This window comes from Aspergillus mulundensis, assembly GCF_003369625.1.
Source record: "Aspergillus mulundensis strain DSM 5745 chromosome Unknown scaffold_1, whole genome shotgun sequence".
NCBI lineage: Eukaryota > Fungi > Ascomycota > Eurotiomycetes > Eurotiales > Aspergillaceae > Aspergillus > Aspergillus mulundensis.
Window position 1 is genome coordinate 935604 of NW_020797889.1, and position 16707 is coordinate 952310.

The following is a 16707-nucleotide window of genomic DNA, read 5'->3' on the forward strand; positions in this document are numbered from 1 at the left end:
TATGCAGGTAGGAGACGATCCGACAGACATATCGAAAGGCAAGGGGAAAGAACGACATGACTTGAGGAGGTGGAGGAAGAGATGGCCGTGGTCAATTACTTGAGGTTTGCATATTGACTCGGAAAGGGCCTGTGTAGTTTTGCTGTAGGTATGTATACTGTAGTTTCTCATAGACGTGATATTCTCACTGCATTTGAAAACCATCGGCATTGCATATACTCCTAGAGATTCTATTTCCCATACCTCGCTACCAGTCACTACACTTTCCACCCTCGAACCAGGTATCATCATTCAAGTCTGGGGGAAAAAAAGTAGAAGTAAATCACAACTTCACCGCACCCTCAATCCCATTCCTGAACCGCTCCTCCGCAACCCCCCAATTAACCACCCTCCAAATCCCCTCCACATACCCGGCCTTATTATTCAAGTACTGCAAGTAATAAGCATGCTCCCACATATCCACCCCAAAGATCGGCACAAGCCCCGAAACAGGATCCTGGTCCTTCGTCGTCACAATCTCCAGTTTCCCCTCTGGAGTATTGGACTTGACAAGCCAGCCCCATCCACTCCCCTGGATCCCAAGGAGCGTCGCGTTGAACGCCTTGATGAAACCCTCCACGGACCCAAACTGCGCCTCAATCGCTCTCTTGAGGTCTGGTGCCGAACTCTCGATGTTTGTAGACGGTGAATTGTACGGCGCCAGATTCTCCCAGAAGAGGGAGTGGTTTATGTGGCCGCCGCCGTTGAACTTGATTTTTTGTTGCAGGGAGATTAGGGCGCTGATGTTTTGGGTGCTCAACGCGGTGGATTGCGCTTCCAGTGCGGCGTTGAGGTTTGTGATGTAGGTTTGGTGGTGTTTTTGGTGGTGGAGGGTCATTATTTGGCTGGAGATGACGGGTTCGAGGGCCTGGAGGGGAGGGAAGATGGAGAGGTTAGTTGGGATTCGGGAAAGAGAGGGAGGAAGGGAGAGAGGGACGTACATCGTAGGCGTAGGGGAGGGGTGGGAGGGTGTACTTCTGGGTGGACATGGTGGTTGGTGTTTTGTCTTGACTTGTTGTCGGATGAGATGGATAGGCAGGTGATGGGAAAGTTTGAAAGATGAGGAGATGGATGAAAGGAGAAGAGAACAAGTTAAGATCTAGCAGCGGGGTACTGAGTACTTATACTCAGGTCTGTAGGTAGATAGGAATGCCGCAGTAGATGCCGGCGGGGTACCTAGTCAAGACGCAACTGAGGACCCCATGAGCAGGATTGAGCACATTACATTCTTACAGCAGAAGATCACTCAATCACATCATCTCCCTAGTAGGACCTTGGTAACCGGCTCAGCCTATCAAAGTGATTTATTCATTGATTCATGCATTACAAGTGCAAATAGTAGCTAATCATACCCAACAATCCCACTCCCCATCTGCAGCACCTCCCCGTCTACCCCCCTCGCAGTCACCGTGACCTGGCGTCCTACAATCCCGACATCTGAAACGCCGAGGTCTAAGCGTGCCGGGAGGGCGAGTTCGATTTCCCCCGGTTTCGTTGTTGATGTTGATGTTAATGATGTAGATGGAGGATCCAGCAGAAAGCGATATAGAGGCGGAACGCGCCCGATTGAGTCGGTATTTGTCGGAGAGAGGGTTAGGTCGCCGTGTCGTCTGCAGAAGCGACATGTTAGTCTTCCTCTATATTTACGTGGATACCATTTAAATTTTGGAAGGAAGAAAGAGGAATGGACATACTCAATCCGTAAATCAATCCCCCGGCATGTCCGGAACGCATCGATTGTGTTTATGTCCTTGACCTGCAGAACGGCCGTCGTCTGTTCTGGCTGTGCTGATTTTCTGAAAAAGAGGGCGTATGATTCTCTTGGAGCGACGTGTGAGGGTGAGGGGGACGCAGATGGAGACGATGCCGACGAGGAAGGCGATGGTGATGATGAAGGCGAGGCAAACATGATGGCGACTCTGTGGCCGGATGCTGGGCGGGAGGGTCCACACATTGTAATTATCACCAAGGTATTCAATTTCAGAGTCCGGGTAAACGGTGGTTGCTTGGTATACTTAGTGGAGACAACAAGGTGAAGTATAGAGTTCAAAGTTGTGGGTGGAAGATAGATTGATTCTGCATTTGAATTCAAGACTCCAGCTGGACTGCCTCTCATATATCTATATCTGAAGGATGGTAGAATGGCATCCTCCTTGCCACACCCTGAGCAGAATATCAGTTACCAAGGTACACCTCCCCCATGTTTATTGTCTTCAAGGTGCTCAAATGTGCTCAAATGTAGCCCGCTCTAGGCTGTTTCTGGTTAGACTGGTGGGGACCTTGTTCTGAGTGGGTCAAGCTTGATTTTTGGTCTGGGGGAGCACGTGATTCATCTACTATACTTACACACACAGTACAAGAGGGAAGACTGAATTGGAGGGTAGGATGATTGGGTCACAGGAATACTCACTAAGCAGTTGATGAGATGCTCTGTTGTATGTACGCTATAGGTTGTTGGGGGTAAGTCCACTGTTCTCGCGAGGAGGTTCATAGTGGCAATGAATTCATGGCTACCCACCACATCTATGATACATCTGTCTGCTTGGGAGGTAATAATGCATTAGGTACATTACAGTACACACATCCACCCTCTATCGGCCATCTACTGAGGGGTATATACCTTAAACGGATGCGCCTCGGTATTATACACAAACGTATTCGCGCTGCCCTTCTGAACCTGCCACTCGTCCTCTAATAGTCTCGTTAGCACAGCTCACACCTAGTACGTATTCCAAGAAAGAAAAGGACATACCCGGAGCAAAAGCCAGATACGAGTACTTGAGCACCTCCGCGAAGATGAAGCTCTCCTGGTTGTCAATGCGGCCGCCACCGTTCTCCGCGTCCACATCATGGAGGCCTGCGAAGCCGGATGCCGTGCGGCAGTACTTGTTCACGTTGGAGAAGGCCGCCCACACCCATTCGCGGTACTAAACAACAAAAGTCAGCGTACTTCCTCGTGTAATAGAGAGTAAGGAAATGCGTACGGTTTCGTCACCCGTGACACGCCATGCATAGTAGAAGCTCTCGATGACCTCGGGGCGCAGGATATACTGCCCGTTGGTGATGTAGAAACCCGCGCTCTCGAATAGGACTCTTTGATCGTCGGGTACACCGTTCGAATCCCAGCTAAAGTCTTCTGGACCGATACCGGTCAGAGTCGAGTTGTAAGTCTCGTGGCAGCCTGCGACGAGGTCGAGGCCGAAGTCGACAAAGTCTTGACGATCTAACAGTGTCCCACCGAGTAAGAAGCTTCCGCCGTCAAAGCAGGTCAGGTGCTGGCTCGACAAACCAAGCTGATTTTCTTCGTTGTATGTTGCCAGGAAGGTCAAGTCCGGACGGCTTGATGGATGCGAAGCTAGGTGCGCGATGCTCGACTCGGCGGCCGCGACCCAGCGGTCTCGGTACAGGCCGAACCGCTCCGGATCGTAGACGTACATCTTGATCAGGTACTCGTAGTACGAATCCGCGCCGCCGCTCCAGCTGATGTGGCCATTCGCTAGCGAGCCATCGTTGATGTTAACTGCGCTGCCGATCAAGCCGGGAAATGGCTCGTAGCGCGCGGGCTCGGGGTGAAGAAGGTAGTCTTCAGCTTTCTGGCTCAGTCGCGCATACTCGTCGTTTCCGGTGAGGTCCGAAAGGCGTGTCCACTCTAGTACCAGTGTGCCAGTGACAGCGAGTCCATTGGTCGTCGCGCCGTCGTTCCCGCGGGAGGTGATATTGATCATGTTGTACGGAACACCGGAGGGCGTGTCGAATGCGAATTTCAGGACGTCCGCGAGATTCTTCGACTGCTCCAGTAGCACACCAACCCTGCTATCCTCCACCAACCCGGCAGCCGGGCCTTTGAGCAGATCGTACCCAGAAATCATGCCGGCGAGATATCGAATTGTCGTCTCAAACAAGCTCACCATTGTACCAGTCTTCGAATAGTCTATAGTAGCGATATGATCTATAATCTGATTGACGATCGTGGCGTTGCGCATCATAATAGCAGTTGATAAGGCGTCCACCGCCGACGCCCCCCAGTTATTCCGCGAGTCTCCGAAGCCATTCGAAATGGGATGCAGCTCGTCGTGAGGAAAAGCATAGGTATAGTACCCGTCCCAGGCATGAGAAAAGGCCTCCTTGACAGCATCCGCGCGAGAATCGCGGCGAATGACGGGACGGTTGACGGTGTAGGCCGGCAGGGTGGCAGCAGCCAGGCCGGCTAAGGCCGAAAGGGCAAGGAGCGTCCGCATAACTACGCGTCCTGTAAGGATTCTGCAGAAACAGAAACTAGAAATGAAACAAAGAGACCCTAGCGATAACGAGCGACGGAGTCGAGATTAAGAATGAGATCGGGGCGGGGGGATGGTGAGGAGAAGTGGAGAGCAGGCGGAGAAAAGGGGAGCTAGTAGCACACCTGCCGGCATGGGCATGCAGCATTCAGTTCAGGGACTGCCGTTCGCATTCGCGTCCGAGGCTGGCAGTCGACCTCGAAGCTGCTGTCATGCTGAGAGCCAGTGCATGTGCGCTATCAAGGTGATCCCTCTTTTCACTGTCGCATGATGGGGATGCCGACTTTGTGGTGATGGTGGGCATGATCATACCTTCTAAGTTAGGAATAGTGTTGACACGGGCGACTGGGGTAAACAAACGCTAGGCCTGATCGGGGGCGGTCCTGTCGATCCTCCCCGAGGTTACACTGAACCGTCAACTGACATCCATGGACGGTGCAGATGTGTGGCAGACTTGCAGCAAACAATACTCGCTGCAGAGTCAGACTTACTTGATCGCAGTCGCCCGTCACAAAATGCATAACACGACAAATTGCACAAAGATATTGTGGTTTATGCGCACAACTTACTGTGGTTGTTCTGAAACCAAGCCCTGGAGTTTCCGTCATGGAAAGCACAAGAAACACGGGTTTCTTTAGTCACCCTCATGAGGCCCATCAAACCTGCATACGCATTTAACAACAAATATGTTTTTGATATCTTTCGCAGCCGTTTTTAGAGCCATCTAGGATCGGGGCCCAGCAGGCTGAGCGAATGTCCAAGTGAGTATCTTGGATCACGTGACTTATACCATAGGTACCACTACCTGCCTTCTCTCGAAACTCTGCCTGTCCCCCGGCCTACTTTACTTCAACCTTCATTTCCCCCAGTTGCCATGTTCACAATTGGCACAGAGAGAATCTGCAAGGGTCAAGGCAGCAGCCTCTGACAGCGCCACCTACAAGCTGGATGAAGAATTCAGAATCGCGTTACGTCTTCCAAGGTTCCCGAGCAAGAGTCTGAACTTAACATATTGCCCCAGACTAATCTATGGTAGGTAAACTGAAAAGCAGCGCAAAAGCGTCGGAACAACACAATGCAAGACATTCAGCGTTCTGGATGTTCTCGATTTCCCCGATTCGGTTTCGGTGCCTTTTCGACCTCTCGATTCCTCCAATCCCCCTACCAAGCCTTTCAACTTGGATCCCATGTCGGATTCGCATCAGCCACTCGTCCTAATACGCGAGAGGCTAGTTCATGTCGCTCCGGCTGCGAGAAGCGCTGATGATCTCTTGACATTTCTTTCCGCTTGGTTCGGTCCATCTCACCCGCAATGACAAATATTCGCCTGAGTCCCTCTGACCTCAGCGACATGACAATCTGAAATCGGAATTAGGCTGCAGGAGACAAGCTAACAGAGCCCATGAAAGCAGTTCTGGAGTTCCAACCAGGATAGCTGGATGTATATGCTTTGGAGACTCGAACTAGGGCAGATAGGTAAGAGGCCAGGATCTTCAGCGAGCGACGCACGGCCGGGTGTCGAAGCTACAATACGTTCATCGACCTACCACAGCCGCTTCATGATATCAATCTGGCTAAGCTGAATAGAGCCCATCTAGTATTTCTTCCGGCGATGAACATGCAGCGGCGACACAGACCAATTGTTCCGGCTGCCCCTGGCAGGCCTCCTGGGTCAGAACTTCCAGCGTGCTTTGGCTGATGCAGGTGGTGAAGGAGACTGGTAGAGTTCCTCTTGAAGAGGAGAGGAAAGATGAAAAATGAATGCATGGATGGCGTATCTAGATGAGGCACCCAGGGAGAGATTAGGTGAGATATCGGCCTGCGAGCTGACTAGGCAATTTCTAAGCGAGGTGGAGGCGATGATTACGCTGCAATAGCTCTTTTATGTCGTCCGCGTTCATACTCGACTGCGCGACACGGCGCGGTCCTGAGCTAGGGATCGCGTACTTGAGACCTCCAGCCTTAGCCTGCTGTTTCTCGGTGGGATCCGACATGTACCCGTCCGGCTCCAGCTCCGACTCTGGAGATGGCGAAATCCGCAGCTTCTCGTCAAGCGAGTTGCCCTCCCAGAGACATTGGAAGTGCACCTCGGTGCTGGAGTGTATATGGCCCAGCACCGACCTGCGGCACCACTCCTTTGCGTCGGGGTTGTTGGCGAACCCCAGCACCAAGCCAATGCTGCTGTCGCGGATATACTGCATGCCGCTGCCGATGGGAAGGTAGACGTTTTCCGGCTCGTCGGGGAGGATCCGGCCTTCGTGGTTGAGGGCTTGGTAGGCGGTGGCTTGCTCGGCGTAGGGGAATTCCAGCCGCAGCTCTTTTCTGTCGAAGTAGTAGCATACGTCGATTGTGGATGAGGATGAGGATGAGGCTGAGGCTGGGGGTGTGTTCGTCATGGTTGCTTCCGCCAAAAGGCAAGCGAGGGATTTTAACGCAGTTCAGGTGCGTTAATGATGGTTTATGGATTTGCTCAAGCGGAGAGTGAGAGTGAGAGAGTGCGTTCATCTGCTATATGTAAGGTGAGTTCGTGCAATCCATGCGGTAGGTACCTGAAGTACACCCTGCAAGGCTTATATGGCAACTTTCTTTTCAGCCTCGTTGCCTATTCACAGTGTGTTACTTTTTGACCCAATGAGCGTGTGCTGCTCCAACCTGTTAGTGAGATTTCTATCTCAACACCAATCAGCACATGTAGGGTGCCAGCTCGTGACGCAATGCATCTCTTGACGGTGGCTGGCGGAATGCTACGTACCCCGCTTTGAATATGCTCTGAATATTATTCCGCTCCCTTTTAGCTTTGACCCTTTAGGGCGGGACTAGGAAATGTGCGAGAAAGGCGAGCATTCTTCTCCGCGCAAAGGCTGGACTCCTTTAGCGCCGCTTCGCGATGGCGACGCGTCCTCCATCAGAGCCCTTACCAGAACCGAAAATGGCATTGCCTCAAGGGATGAAAGAGAATTACACCATGCGCAACCTCGACCCCACAACCAGTCCAGGCCGCTCTATGAGCCATGGGAGCAGTCCCCGGCAGCAAACTCGCTCTGTCACTTACATCAGATCATCTGCACGAAAGAGACAGAGACGATATAGCTCCGGCGGTTCATCCGCTGAACAATCTCGCAAGCCCCTGGCCCCGGCCTCGGCCCACGGATGGGTGATTGAGCATCACCAGGGCAATCTCATCGCCAAGCACCGCAAGAACCCGTCAGGCCTCAGCGGTGCCCTAAGCGCCGCAGCTAAACGGCGTTTCAGGGGAACGAAACCACCATCAGCGCCCAGTCTAGCCAGAGGCACTCAGCCGGACGATAACGTCCCCGTATCGTCAGAGACCCCGGCCGCCGAAGTGGAAGCGAGAACGGCAGCAGGACAAGAAGAGCGCCTTGAAGTCAGCTTCGCCGAGCTGCAGCGGATGCGCCTGCGGAAACTGCAGTCTGTGCTCGTGAGGGATGTCGCCGACATGTATCTGGGCCAGGTCGAGCCCGACGGGTGGGAAACCTCTCTGCAGCAGTATAGTTAGTACGGCACTTCCTATGCATTCCACGCTGACTGCTTTGCGCTAAAGCGAATTGATGCTCATCTACTTACTACCTCTCGCAGTCCAAGCCTACCGCGACTACGAGTACATGACGCAAGCGTTATCAACAGGGACGGAAGACCCCTTCATCGCACACACAGAAGACGAAACGGTCCTCTGGATGCTCGAGTCCATCCACCGCGAGAACGAGAGGAACTGGCCTCGCGAAACAAAGATATCACGCGACGACTGGGCCGCGATCTGCCGGACGCAAGACGCGCGTTTCCAAGAGCCCTCTGCAGGTGGCACAGGCGCGCCGCCAATTGGGGGCACACGGCGAGCAAAGCTTCGCGCGTCGCGGCTACGGAGTACCTGGGGGCGGATCTTGACGGCGGTTGTCGGTGGACTGTTTCTGATCGGACCCATGTGGCTCATGGTGCTGCATAATACGCGGTATACGGCGCTTGTGTCGACGTCTGTTTGCGTGTTTGGTTTTGGGGTGCTTATGGCGAATGCGTTGGAGAAGCCCATGGACGTGCTGTCGAGTACGGCGGCATATGCGGCGGTTTTGGTGGTTTTTGTGGGGACGAATACGCAGTCGGATGCATAGGTGGTTGATCATACTGAGGTCGTTGGTGTTGCAAAGGTTGAATTACATTACTGAAGTGAGTCCCCAATCCATAGTCTCAGCTGTCACCAACGTTAACGAGTGGATCCAAGGCCCGCAGCTTGAGCCCTAACTCCGCCGGATCATGCCAGATCATAGATCATGCCAGATCCCTTCCTGTCGCGCTTCTCAGCTGCGGCTGATGAACAGGCTTTGGCGAAGTCTGACTAATTGCTGATGAAATTACTTGGTAGATGTTCATTCGGCTCCGGCAAATACCCCAGACACCAAGAATTAGAATCGCCGTCTCATTGGATAGCTCGTCTACGGAGTAGTCACTCCAGCTGAAATCGATGTCCGCGGATGCCCGCGGGTATGGAAGTACAGCTGATGTATGTGCTTGTCTCTTTAAAAGGGCTGGGTTGTCTCGTCATTTCCTCAAGTCAGACTGAAAGTTCCAGTTCCACCACCAACATTGTTCACGAGTCGAAGATTTACCCACCATGACATCCACCAACCAAACGGCCCTCCTCGCCCTGGAAACCTTCCTCACCTCTCATCCGGGGATAAAGTACACACCCCCATCGGATCCCTCCTTCAACAGTCTAGCCAAAGTCTTCGTCCGCTCGCGCCCGCACACCCCCCTCGCAATCGTCCAGCCCCAAACACCCTCTGATGTCGCGGCCCTCATAAAACTCGCCAAAAACAACTCCATCCCCTTCACCATCCGATCAGGCGGCCATAACCTCGAAGGCCGCGCGGTAGCCAACGACGCCCTCCTCATCGACCTGCGGGCTCTGAACTCCGTTAGTGTATCCCCAGACCGCAAAACGGCAACCGTTGGCGGCGGAATCTTGCAGTATGAACTTGGTGCACAGCTCTGGGAGCACGGCCTTGCCACGGCGACGGGGGCTATTCCTGATGTTGGCTATGCAGGCTGGGCCATGTATGGCGGGTACGGGGCTTTCTCGTCACATTGGGGGTTGGGCGTTGACCAGATTGTGGGCGCGAGGGTTGTGGATAGTCAAGGGGAGCTTGTGGATGCGGATGAGGAGCTTCTTACGGGGATTCGAGGGGCGGGAGGTGTGTTTGGTGTTGTGGTTGAGTTGGTTGTTAGGGTTTATCCGTTAACGGGGGTATGTCTCACCATCCTCTCTGCTGGTCATTTTACTAAGACTCAGTGTGTAGTTCCTCGCGGGCCCTATCGTCTTCGACTCCAGTGATATTGAAAGTTCCTTCGTCGCCTTCAACGCCGCTTATAACGCCCTCTGCGCCTCCGAATCCCTCCCATCCCAACTAACCCTCCAACGCCTCGTCTTCAACATGCCCAACCCCACCGGGCGAACCCTAACCTTTGGCGTGAGCTTCGTCTGGAGCGGTTCAGTCTCGCAACTCGAAGAAGGCCAGCACTGGATCCAGAAAATCAGCAATCTCGGCCCCGCAATCCTAAACGCCGTCACACCCACATCCGTCCCCTTATGGTCCGCAAGCAACGGCAACCTCCCAAAAGCCCTCTACGGAAGCAGCCACACGCACAACCTCTCCTCTATTAGCGACAAACTGGCCCGCGTCATCGGCCGCAATCTTGCGCTTATGCCCTCCGATCCGGGGGCCATGTTCTCAATCCACCAGTTACGCGGGGATTCTCCGTCTGCAAGCCCGCAGAGTCAGGGAAATGTCTTTGTAACCAGGCAACCGCACTATATGCTTGAGGTGTTGGGGTTTGCAACCAGTGAAGATTTGCTGCCGGAGTCAAAGAGGTGGGCGGAGCGCATGGCGAACGAGATCGAGAATGCGGAGCCGGAAAGTGTGTTGCCGACGGTTTATCTGTCGCTTTGGGACTCTGCGAGCGCGAAGGGTGCGGATGAAGCGCTGGAGAAGGTATATGGAGAGAAAGCCGGGCTTGTCAGGGCATTGAAGAGGAGGGTTGATGCTGGGAATTTGTTTAGATTGGCTGTGCCGGCTGTTGAGTGATCTTGCTGCTGTCTCGAGGTCGGCCCTAATTTGCTAAGAGAAATGATATTGTATGTCGCTCGGTTTCTTTGAATTGATATCCTCACATCTTCAACGTATCAGGTCACAGACCATCAGGCACCCACTGCTGCAGCGGCGCCCCGTCCTGCTTCATCACCTCAGGGAATTTGGATGCCCACTACCCCGGCCCCGAGGTTATGGGAAGTCCTGCTTTATCATCACAGCAAAACCGCAAAATCTCATCCGCCAACGCCTCCGGCTCCTCCTCCGGAATAAAATGCCCACAATCAAACCCCTTCCCCCTCACATCAACACAATACCTCCGCCAGATCTCCAGCGGCCCCTGCTCCTGCTTCCCCTCCTTCTTCTCCCTCTCCTTCTCAACCTCACTCTTCCTCGGCCCCGTAAACCCGCCCTCCTCCCCCCAAACCGCCAAAACCGGAACAGTAATCTTCCTCCCACCCTCCAAATCCTCCTCATCATACACACGATCATAATGCACACCGGCGCGGTAATCCTCACACGTCGCATGGATGCGCTCCTCAACGCAGTACGCCTCTCTATACCTCTCCATCGCGGCCCCATCAAAACACTCCAACGTCCCAGCCCCCGTCCAACTACTCAGCGCCTGCTCAAGGAATAATCCCCCCCCATCATCCTTCCCAATCATATTCTCCGGAAACGGCGCCGGCTGCGCGAGGAAAAGCCAGTGGTACGCCTTCAGTGCGGCAGCCGGATCCCCGAACCGCGCGAACATTGAGGCCGTGGGTACGACGTCGATCACCACGACTTTTTCCAAGCGTTCAGGGGCATCGAAGGCGAGACGGTACGCGACCCGTGCGCCGCGGTCGTGGCCGATAATCGAGAACTTCTTGGTACTGTTGTTGCTGCTGCTGTATCCCAGCTGCTCCATTACGGAGAGGCAGTCTTGGCCCATTAGGCGCTTGGTGTAGGCTGAGCCGTTTGAGCTTTGTGGGATTGAGGACGCGCCGTATCCGCGCAGGTCGAGAAGGATGAGTGTGAAGTGGGGTGTTAGGAGGGGCGCGAGCTTGTGCCATTCTGCGTGGGTTTGAGGGAAGCCGTGGAGAAGCAGGAGGGGCGGTTTGGATTTGTCGGGGCTGACGCGGGCGAAGATTGTGGTGCCGTGGGGGGTGGGTAGGGTGTGGGTGGTGAAGTTGGGGAAGAGGTCATCGGCACATGCAGGAGGGGATGGCATGGTTGTGGTTGTGGTTGTGGTTATTGGTTGGAACCTGGAGAGTTGGGAAGAGTAAAGGCGTGGATTTCTTAAGGGGAACTTGGTCCAGTCTACCATAATAGAAGTTTGATTTCTAAGCATTTGCGGCTGACACCAGGCACTTGCTTTGACGTCAGAGTCCCGCGTGGGGTATTTGGTACCATATCGAGGCAGAGATATCAACGGGTACAAATGAGCGAACGATATTTCGTGAAATGTGTCAATAGGTTGTCTTATCTGTTCAAGGCCTGGACACTAGATAGAAAAGGTGGGCGGATTCGCAATTATGACTGTTTAGAGATGAGATTCAGATTCAACCATGAAGACAACACATCAAGACTGGAAAATGGGCCACTGCATCTCGCTCCGCGAGGCGCAAAGGGAACTAACTGGATGGAGACGTGATTCCCAGATCACACATCTTGACGCATCAACCAAGGATCCTGCAAGAGCTCGCTAGCAGTTGGTCTATCTTCAGGAAGCCAGGTCAAGATTCTCCGGAGGAACTGGAGGAAGCCTGATTTGTCCTCTAGTCGAGTCTCGAGGGCCTCCAAGCTTCGAGTCCATGGAATGGGTGCAAGCTCCAGCCATTCACCTAGAGCAGTGTTGATTAGCTACACCGCTGAATGCTGTTACATTACACGCGGGAAGAGTAGGTACCTTTTTCATTCCAAAAGTCAGCCCTCCTCTCTGGATTCTTAGCCAGAAACTCAGGCGGTGGTGGCCCCAGCGCGGCAATGAGCTGCGCGAGATGCGCAGCATCATACAGATCCCCGTCGTCGTCCCGCGCCGTAAAAAGTCTCTTTGGCTCAAGGAGATCCCAGGCCTTTTGCTCACAGCAGAACATTATTAGCATCCTAATCACTCGCAGTTACTGTAGACGCAACGACCTACTGTCAGACCAACGCTCCAAATATCAACCGGAAAACTCCATCCCACATACAGTAATGTCTCTGGAGCCCGGTATTCCAACGGCATGATGTCACCGGCGTGAGGTCCTCGACCGATTCTCGCTTCGCCAAAGTCGGAGAGTAACATGGGCCCTACCTTTGGTTTCAGCGCTTGTGAGAGATAAATGGTTCTGCCGGATGAGTCCTGTTTGCGCGGCACAGGCGATGTGAATTCCATTTCTTCGAGCTTCTTGAACATTTCGTTGTCGTTATCGTATGTGCCTAGGAGCATGTTTCCTGAATGCACGTCTGCAAAGAAACGTCAGAAGGGCCGAGCTATCCAGGACCATTTATAGAGAGCGGATGATGATAGGGAGTACCATACCAGTATGCACTGTCTCACCCCTCGTATGCAGGAATTCCAGAGCTATCAGGAGCTCAAGAACCGCACTACGGACAAAACTCTCGTCAAAGCCGCCTGGGAAGAAGACGGTTTGCATATCCCGCAGGCTCAACTGTGCTGCTTCGAAAACGAGCGCGGGATGTGTGCCATGGGACCGGTGATCTGGAAGGAGTCTAGGAGTCGCCTGATATTCACACGTCCCCTTGGTGGGGTTTCCTTCAGTTGCGGTTGGATATGCTGGTAAAAGGGAAGTTCGCGGTGGGCCCGTGATGTGTGGACGTAAACTTTCAGGGCAACATACCGGCGGTCTCTGCAGATGTTAATTATCTGACCAAATGTGGTGTACCCTCTCGCGTAAATCTCGCTCACCTCAGGTCCCGGGCCAGCCAGGTCGTTGACGAAGTACCAAAGCCGAGCTTTGCGATTGTCTGATAGCGTTCGTTGAAAACCTCGCCTAATTGAACGGGGTAGAATCGATCAGGGTTGTGCTTGTAGTCGGGAATTTCCTCTTCCTCGATGAGTTGATCAGGCTCAACTAGCGGAAAGCCAGCCGTCGGTAACGTTCGAGGCTTTTCTGGGATGTTTGCAGCAACAGTCGCCCATTTAGTCGCGAACGAGACGGATCGGAGTGAGGCGGCAATCAAATTGGAAACAGGAGGCATTTTGTTGCACAGAGGGGAGAGAGAACAGCCAACTCTCACTGTTGGAGCCGCTTGGCCGGCGATCACCCGTTTATAGCAGGGCAGATTCCATGCCTTCCTCATCGTTGAGCTTAGGAAAGAGCGTTGGACGGAATACTACCAACATAATAAAGTTGGGTCAGGAAATGCCAAGAACACAGCCTTGACAACGGAAGTTAACGGACCAGCGTCGGCCTCGACCTTGCCCCCCCTCGACCGTTGCTGAGTAAGATGACTTAATCCTCAACCCTCAAGCCGTGCCAGTGATCCACGGAATTACGCGGTAAACTGTGGGTTTCCCAAGTCTTCCGTTCCAGGATTGTCCACTTTCACCCCACAAGTAAGGCTACATCTTGCGGACAACACTGCCGTTGCTTGGAACAATGATTATTCCAACCTTGAAACGGCGGCCCTGGAGCATCTTTTACAACAGTGTCGGCATTGTATTTCCTCCTTCGAGAATGAGTTGACTAGACGCAATGTTCGGACGTTTTCCATTGCAACCAAAGGTCGACACGTGCTTCGATCTATTGCAGAGGCTCGTCCTCCAGGTCAGGTTAACAGGACGACTTGATGATAAAGCGGTAAACAACATTAAAGCTGCCATACTCACACTACAAACTCCTACCACGGATCGCAAAATCGAAGTCTACCAGCGGTTTGTTCACGACATTCTTCGCCTCCACGGCCCAGAGCTCTTCCTCGCTTGTGTTGGCGGACTGGGAAAACACAAGATAGCAATCATGAACGACGATGACCGACTCGACATGCTGGATCGTCTCAGAGCAAAGGGGCAACAACACAAATGACTTCTCGCACGTCGTCCAGTGTCACATCACCGATAAGGCGCAGGACCGCTCGCTTCGCGGTAGAAGATAAATTGCGGACTGAGCTTATTGACATGGCGAGATGCTTTGTGAAATCTCAGGCACTTAATCCAAGCAAGGGAATACATGGTTGCTAAAGAATCATTTCAAGCAGCCTTATATACACCGAAATGTGTTGGCTGGCGGGGTATAGACAGAAAGTAGTTGTCGAGGGTGCCCCGTAATTACGCGGATTTCCTCGTGGTCTCTTTCTGCTATAGTACTCGACAAGACAGTATATTTCTTTTCACGTTCTGCGGAATTCTGCGGAACGAACTGGCTGCTCCCCCCATCCGCAAGTGGGCAAGTCACAGTGATGTTCTATTCCCTGAACTTCAAGATCTGATCTGGAAAGTGTGCCTCGATGTACCTTACTCGGATCTTGCATCTCGGCTTTCTAAGACACGTCTTGAACTTCCTTCGCTATTCAAGTGGACTGCTCCCTGTGCATGTTCTAGTTGCTATTTGTTTTATATCCATGTCTTTCATTTTACTCTGCCTGCCTTTTGTCCTCATATCCATCCCGCAGTCGGCTGGTTCGCCAACATGCTAGAGTATGAACACCCAGCCATGATACGCTGGAATTAGGAGTAAAGTATGTGGAAATTCTTGGCCATGGTAATAATAGTGTAATATTACGGTATTTTAAGCCAATCTACCACTTAGGCTGGATATATAGCGTATTTTAGGTATATATTACTTTAAGGTTACATAACCTTACTGTTGCCACGCCGCCAAGCTTTTGTTGCCACCCTTAGTAAAAACTGGGTGTACATACCCTAGCACACCCAAAAAATGGATACGTTGCGGCAACGTATCCACTGGATTTTAGTATAACAACACGCTAGCTCCAGCGTGTTGGCAAACCAGCCGACTGCGGGATGGATTGCTGAAGATACATGTTTCAAGATCTACCATACCAACATACTAAATTTGCAGCCGATATCGCCGTATCTGTTAATCACTATTTAGAATGAAACAGCAATCTTGCAAGTAGACCCATCTCCAACCCTCTCACATCCCAGAGGACAGGGCATAGAATCATCAAACTGCCAGCGGAAAAGAGGATCCGTTACCGCAGGCAAGAGATCTTTGATCACCCGAGGGTATGGCGACGACAGGTCGCGCGAGTGCTCGAAGATCTCCAGCGACGAGATATTGATTTGTCCCCATCCGAACTCGATTAACTTGTCGATCGAGGTGCTGTATACGTACTCCCGGAAACCGGCCCAGCGGATTGCGGCGGCGCACTAGGCATCTTGATCAGCAACGTACCGTCTATGAAAACTTTTGGATGGAGAAATCGGCACGTACCATCGGGCAGCTCTCTGCATTGGTATACAGCGTCAAATCCGTAAACGCAGCCTGGGTCTCTGAAGGGCTCAGCCTGAACCGCCCGTGGGGATCTTGAAGGATCTGGGTGCAGTTGTCGATTGCGGAGATCTCCCCTGGTGTTGAGTAGTCCGTTAGGTTGATTCCGCCGCGGACTACCTAAATCTAGGACACTTACCGTGGTGAGTTGGATTCCCTGTGCTCGAGATATCATTGACGCCGGTACAGATCAAGTCGCCAAGGCCATTGCCGCCTGTGTGGTTTACGATGGCGGTTCCGAATGCCGCGAATGGGCATGGGGACGACTGTTCTCTGAGAGCTTGCGTTGTTTGATGCATCCAGTGTGCGCGAATGGCAAAGGGAACGTCGTGTCTCCCCGCTGGGCGAAGTGGTGTCTCGACCGTGAGACCGGAGTTGATACCATGACTAGCGACGAGGACGTAGAGAAGTGAGAGGAAAATATAGTGGAAGGAGGCCATTCTTGCGGATAGGATAGGTATGAAGTTAAGATACCTGGGGGTCGCGGGGGATTAAATGCTATTCACGCGGTTGGAGTCATGGTAACCAATTGACTCCTCAGGAAGGTTCGGAGCTCTCCGGACTCCAAATGTGCGACCTTATCTGGGGAGGTGATTTGCCCAAGGGCACTTCAACGTGCCCTTTATCGAAGATGCTGCAGGGCTTTCGATGACTTTGTTTTCATCTAGGTCTGGTGTCGAGGCGAGGGGTCGTCGTGTCGCTTTCTTGTCATATTCATATTTGTTGGGTGAAAGAGTACTGGAACTGGGATTGCAATAAAGAACTGGTCAATAAATATGTTTGTTTCCAGGAAAGAGTTGCTAATCAAGTTGCGCCCGCGCTCCAACACTTAGATTTCGCATGCTTTAGCTA

General features: G+C 52.7%; 10 protein-coding genes across 10 annotated transcripts; 2 read left to right on the forward strand and 8 right to left on the reverse strand.

Annotated features, from left to right (window-relative positions):
• Positions 1–322: 322 nt before the first annotated feature.
• Positions 323–1028, reverse strand: DSM5745_01810 (superoxide dismutase; the record flags this gene model as incomplete). Its single annotated transcript, XM_026743826.1, has 2 exons — positions 323–907; positions 981–1028. 2 exons carry the CDS (start codon positions 1026–1028, stop codon positions 323–325), a joined length of 633 nt encoding a protein of 210 aa, XP_026606989.1.
• Positions 1029–1381: 353 nt separating this feature from the next.
• DSM5745_01811 (uncharacterized protein) lies at positions 1382–1948 on the reverse strand (the record flags this gene model as incomplete). Its single annotated transcript, XM_026743827.1, has 2 exons — positions 1382–1649; positions 1734–1948. The coding sequence occupies 2 exons, from the start codon at positions 1946–1948 to the stop codon at positions 1382–1384; spliced, it is 483 nt and encodes a 160-aa protein (XP_026606990.1).
• Positions 1949–2641: 693 nt separating this feature from the next.
• Positions 2642–4277, reverse strand: DSM5745_01812 (glycoside hydrolase family 47 protein; the record flags this gene model as incomplete). Its single annotated transcript, XM_026743828.1, has 3 exons — positions 2642–2730; positions 2792–2966; positions 3024–4277. The coding sequence occupies 3 exons, from the start codon at positions 4275–4277 to the stop codon at positions 2642–2644; spliced, it is 1518 nt and encodes a 505-aa protein (XP_026606991.1).
• Positions 4278–6157: 1880 nt separating this feature from the next.
• On the reverse strand, positions 6158–6712 carry DSM5745_01813 (uncharacterized protein; the record flags this gene model as incomplete). The annotated part of the gene is made up of 1 exon (XM_026743829.1): positions 6158–6712. The coding sequence occupies one exon, from the start codon at positions 6710–6712 to the stop codon at positions 6158–6160; it is 555 nt and encodes a 184-aa protein (XP_026606992.1).
• A 491-nt stretch (positions 6713–7203) lies between these two features.
• Positions 7204–8440, forward strand: DSM5745_01814 (uncharacterized protein; the record flags this gene model as incomplete). Its single annotated transcript, XM_026743830.1, has 2 exons — positions 7204–7823; positions 7879–8440. The coding sequence occupies 2 exons, from the start codon at positions 7204–7206 to the stop codon at positions 8438–8440; spliced, it is 1182 nt and encodes a 393-aa protein (XP_026606993.1).
• A 500-nt stretch (positions 8441–8940) lies between these two features.
• Positions 8941–10411, forward strand: DSM5745_01815 (FAD-binding oxidoreductase; the record flags this gene model as incomplete). Its single annotated transcript, XM_026743831.1, has 2 exons — positions 8941–9573; positions 9626–10411. The coding sequence occupies 2 exons, from the start codon at positions 8941–8943 to the stop codon at positions 10409–10411; spliced, it is 1419 nt and encodes a 472-aa protein (XP_026606994.1).
• Positions 10412–10589: 178 nt separating this feature from the next.
• DSM5745_01816 (alpha/beta fold hydrolase) lies at positions 10590–11627 on the reverse strand (the record flags this gene model as incomplete). The annotated part of the gene is made up of 1 exon (XM_026743832.1): positions 10590–11627. One exon carries the CDS (start codon positions 11625–11627, stop codon positions 10590–10592), a length of 1038 nt encoding a protein of 345 aa, XP_026606995.1.
• A 431-nt stretch (positions 11628–12058) lies between these two features.
• On the reverse strand, positions 12059–12827 carry DSM5745_01817 (putative protein kinase; the record flags this gene model as incomplete). Its single annotated transcript, XM_026743833.1, has 3 exons — positions 12059–12240; positions 12306–12477; positions 12540–12827. The coding sequence occupies 3 exons, from the start codon at positions 12825–12827 to the stop codon at positions 12059–12061; spliced, it is 642 nt and encodes a 213-aa protein (XP_026606996.1).
• Positions 12828–13046: 219 nt separating this feature from the next.
• Positions 13047–13600, reverse strand: DSM5745_01818 (uncharacterized protein; the record flags this gene model as incomplete). Its single annotated transcript, XM_026743834.1, has 2 exons — positions 13047–13248; positions 13308–13600. 2 exons carry the CDS (start codon positions 13598–13600, stop codon positions 13047–13049), a joined length of 495 nt encoding a protein of 164 aa, XP_026606997.1.
• Positions 13601–15452: 1852 nt separating this feature from the next.
• DSM5745_01819 (nucleoside deaminase) lies at positions 15453–16295 on the reverse strand (the record flags this gene model as incomplete). The annotated part of the gene is made up of 3 exons (XM_026743835.1): positions 15453–15734; positions 15799–15932; positions 15995–16295. The coding sequence occupies 3 exons, from the start codon at positions 16293–16295 to the stop codon at positions 15453–15455; spliced, it is 717 nt and encodes a 238-aa protein (XP_026606998.1).
• Positions 16296–16707: the final 412 nt, after the last annotated feature.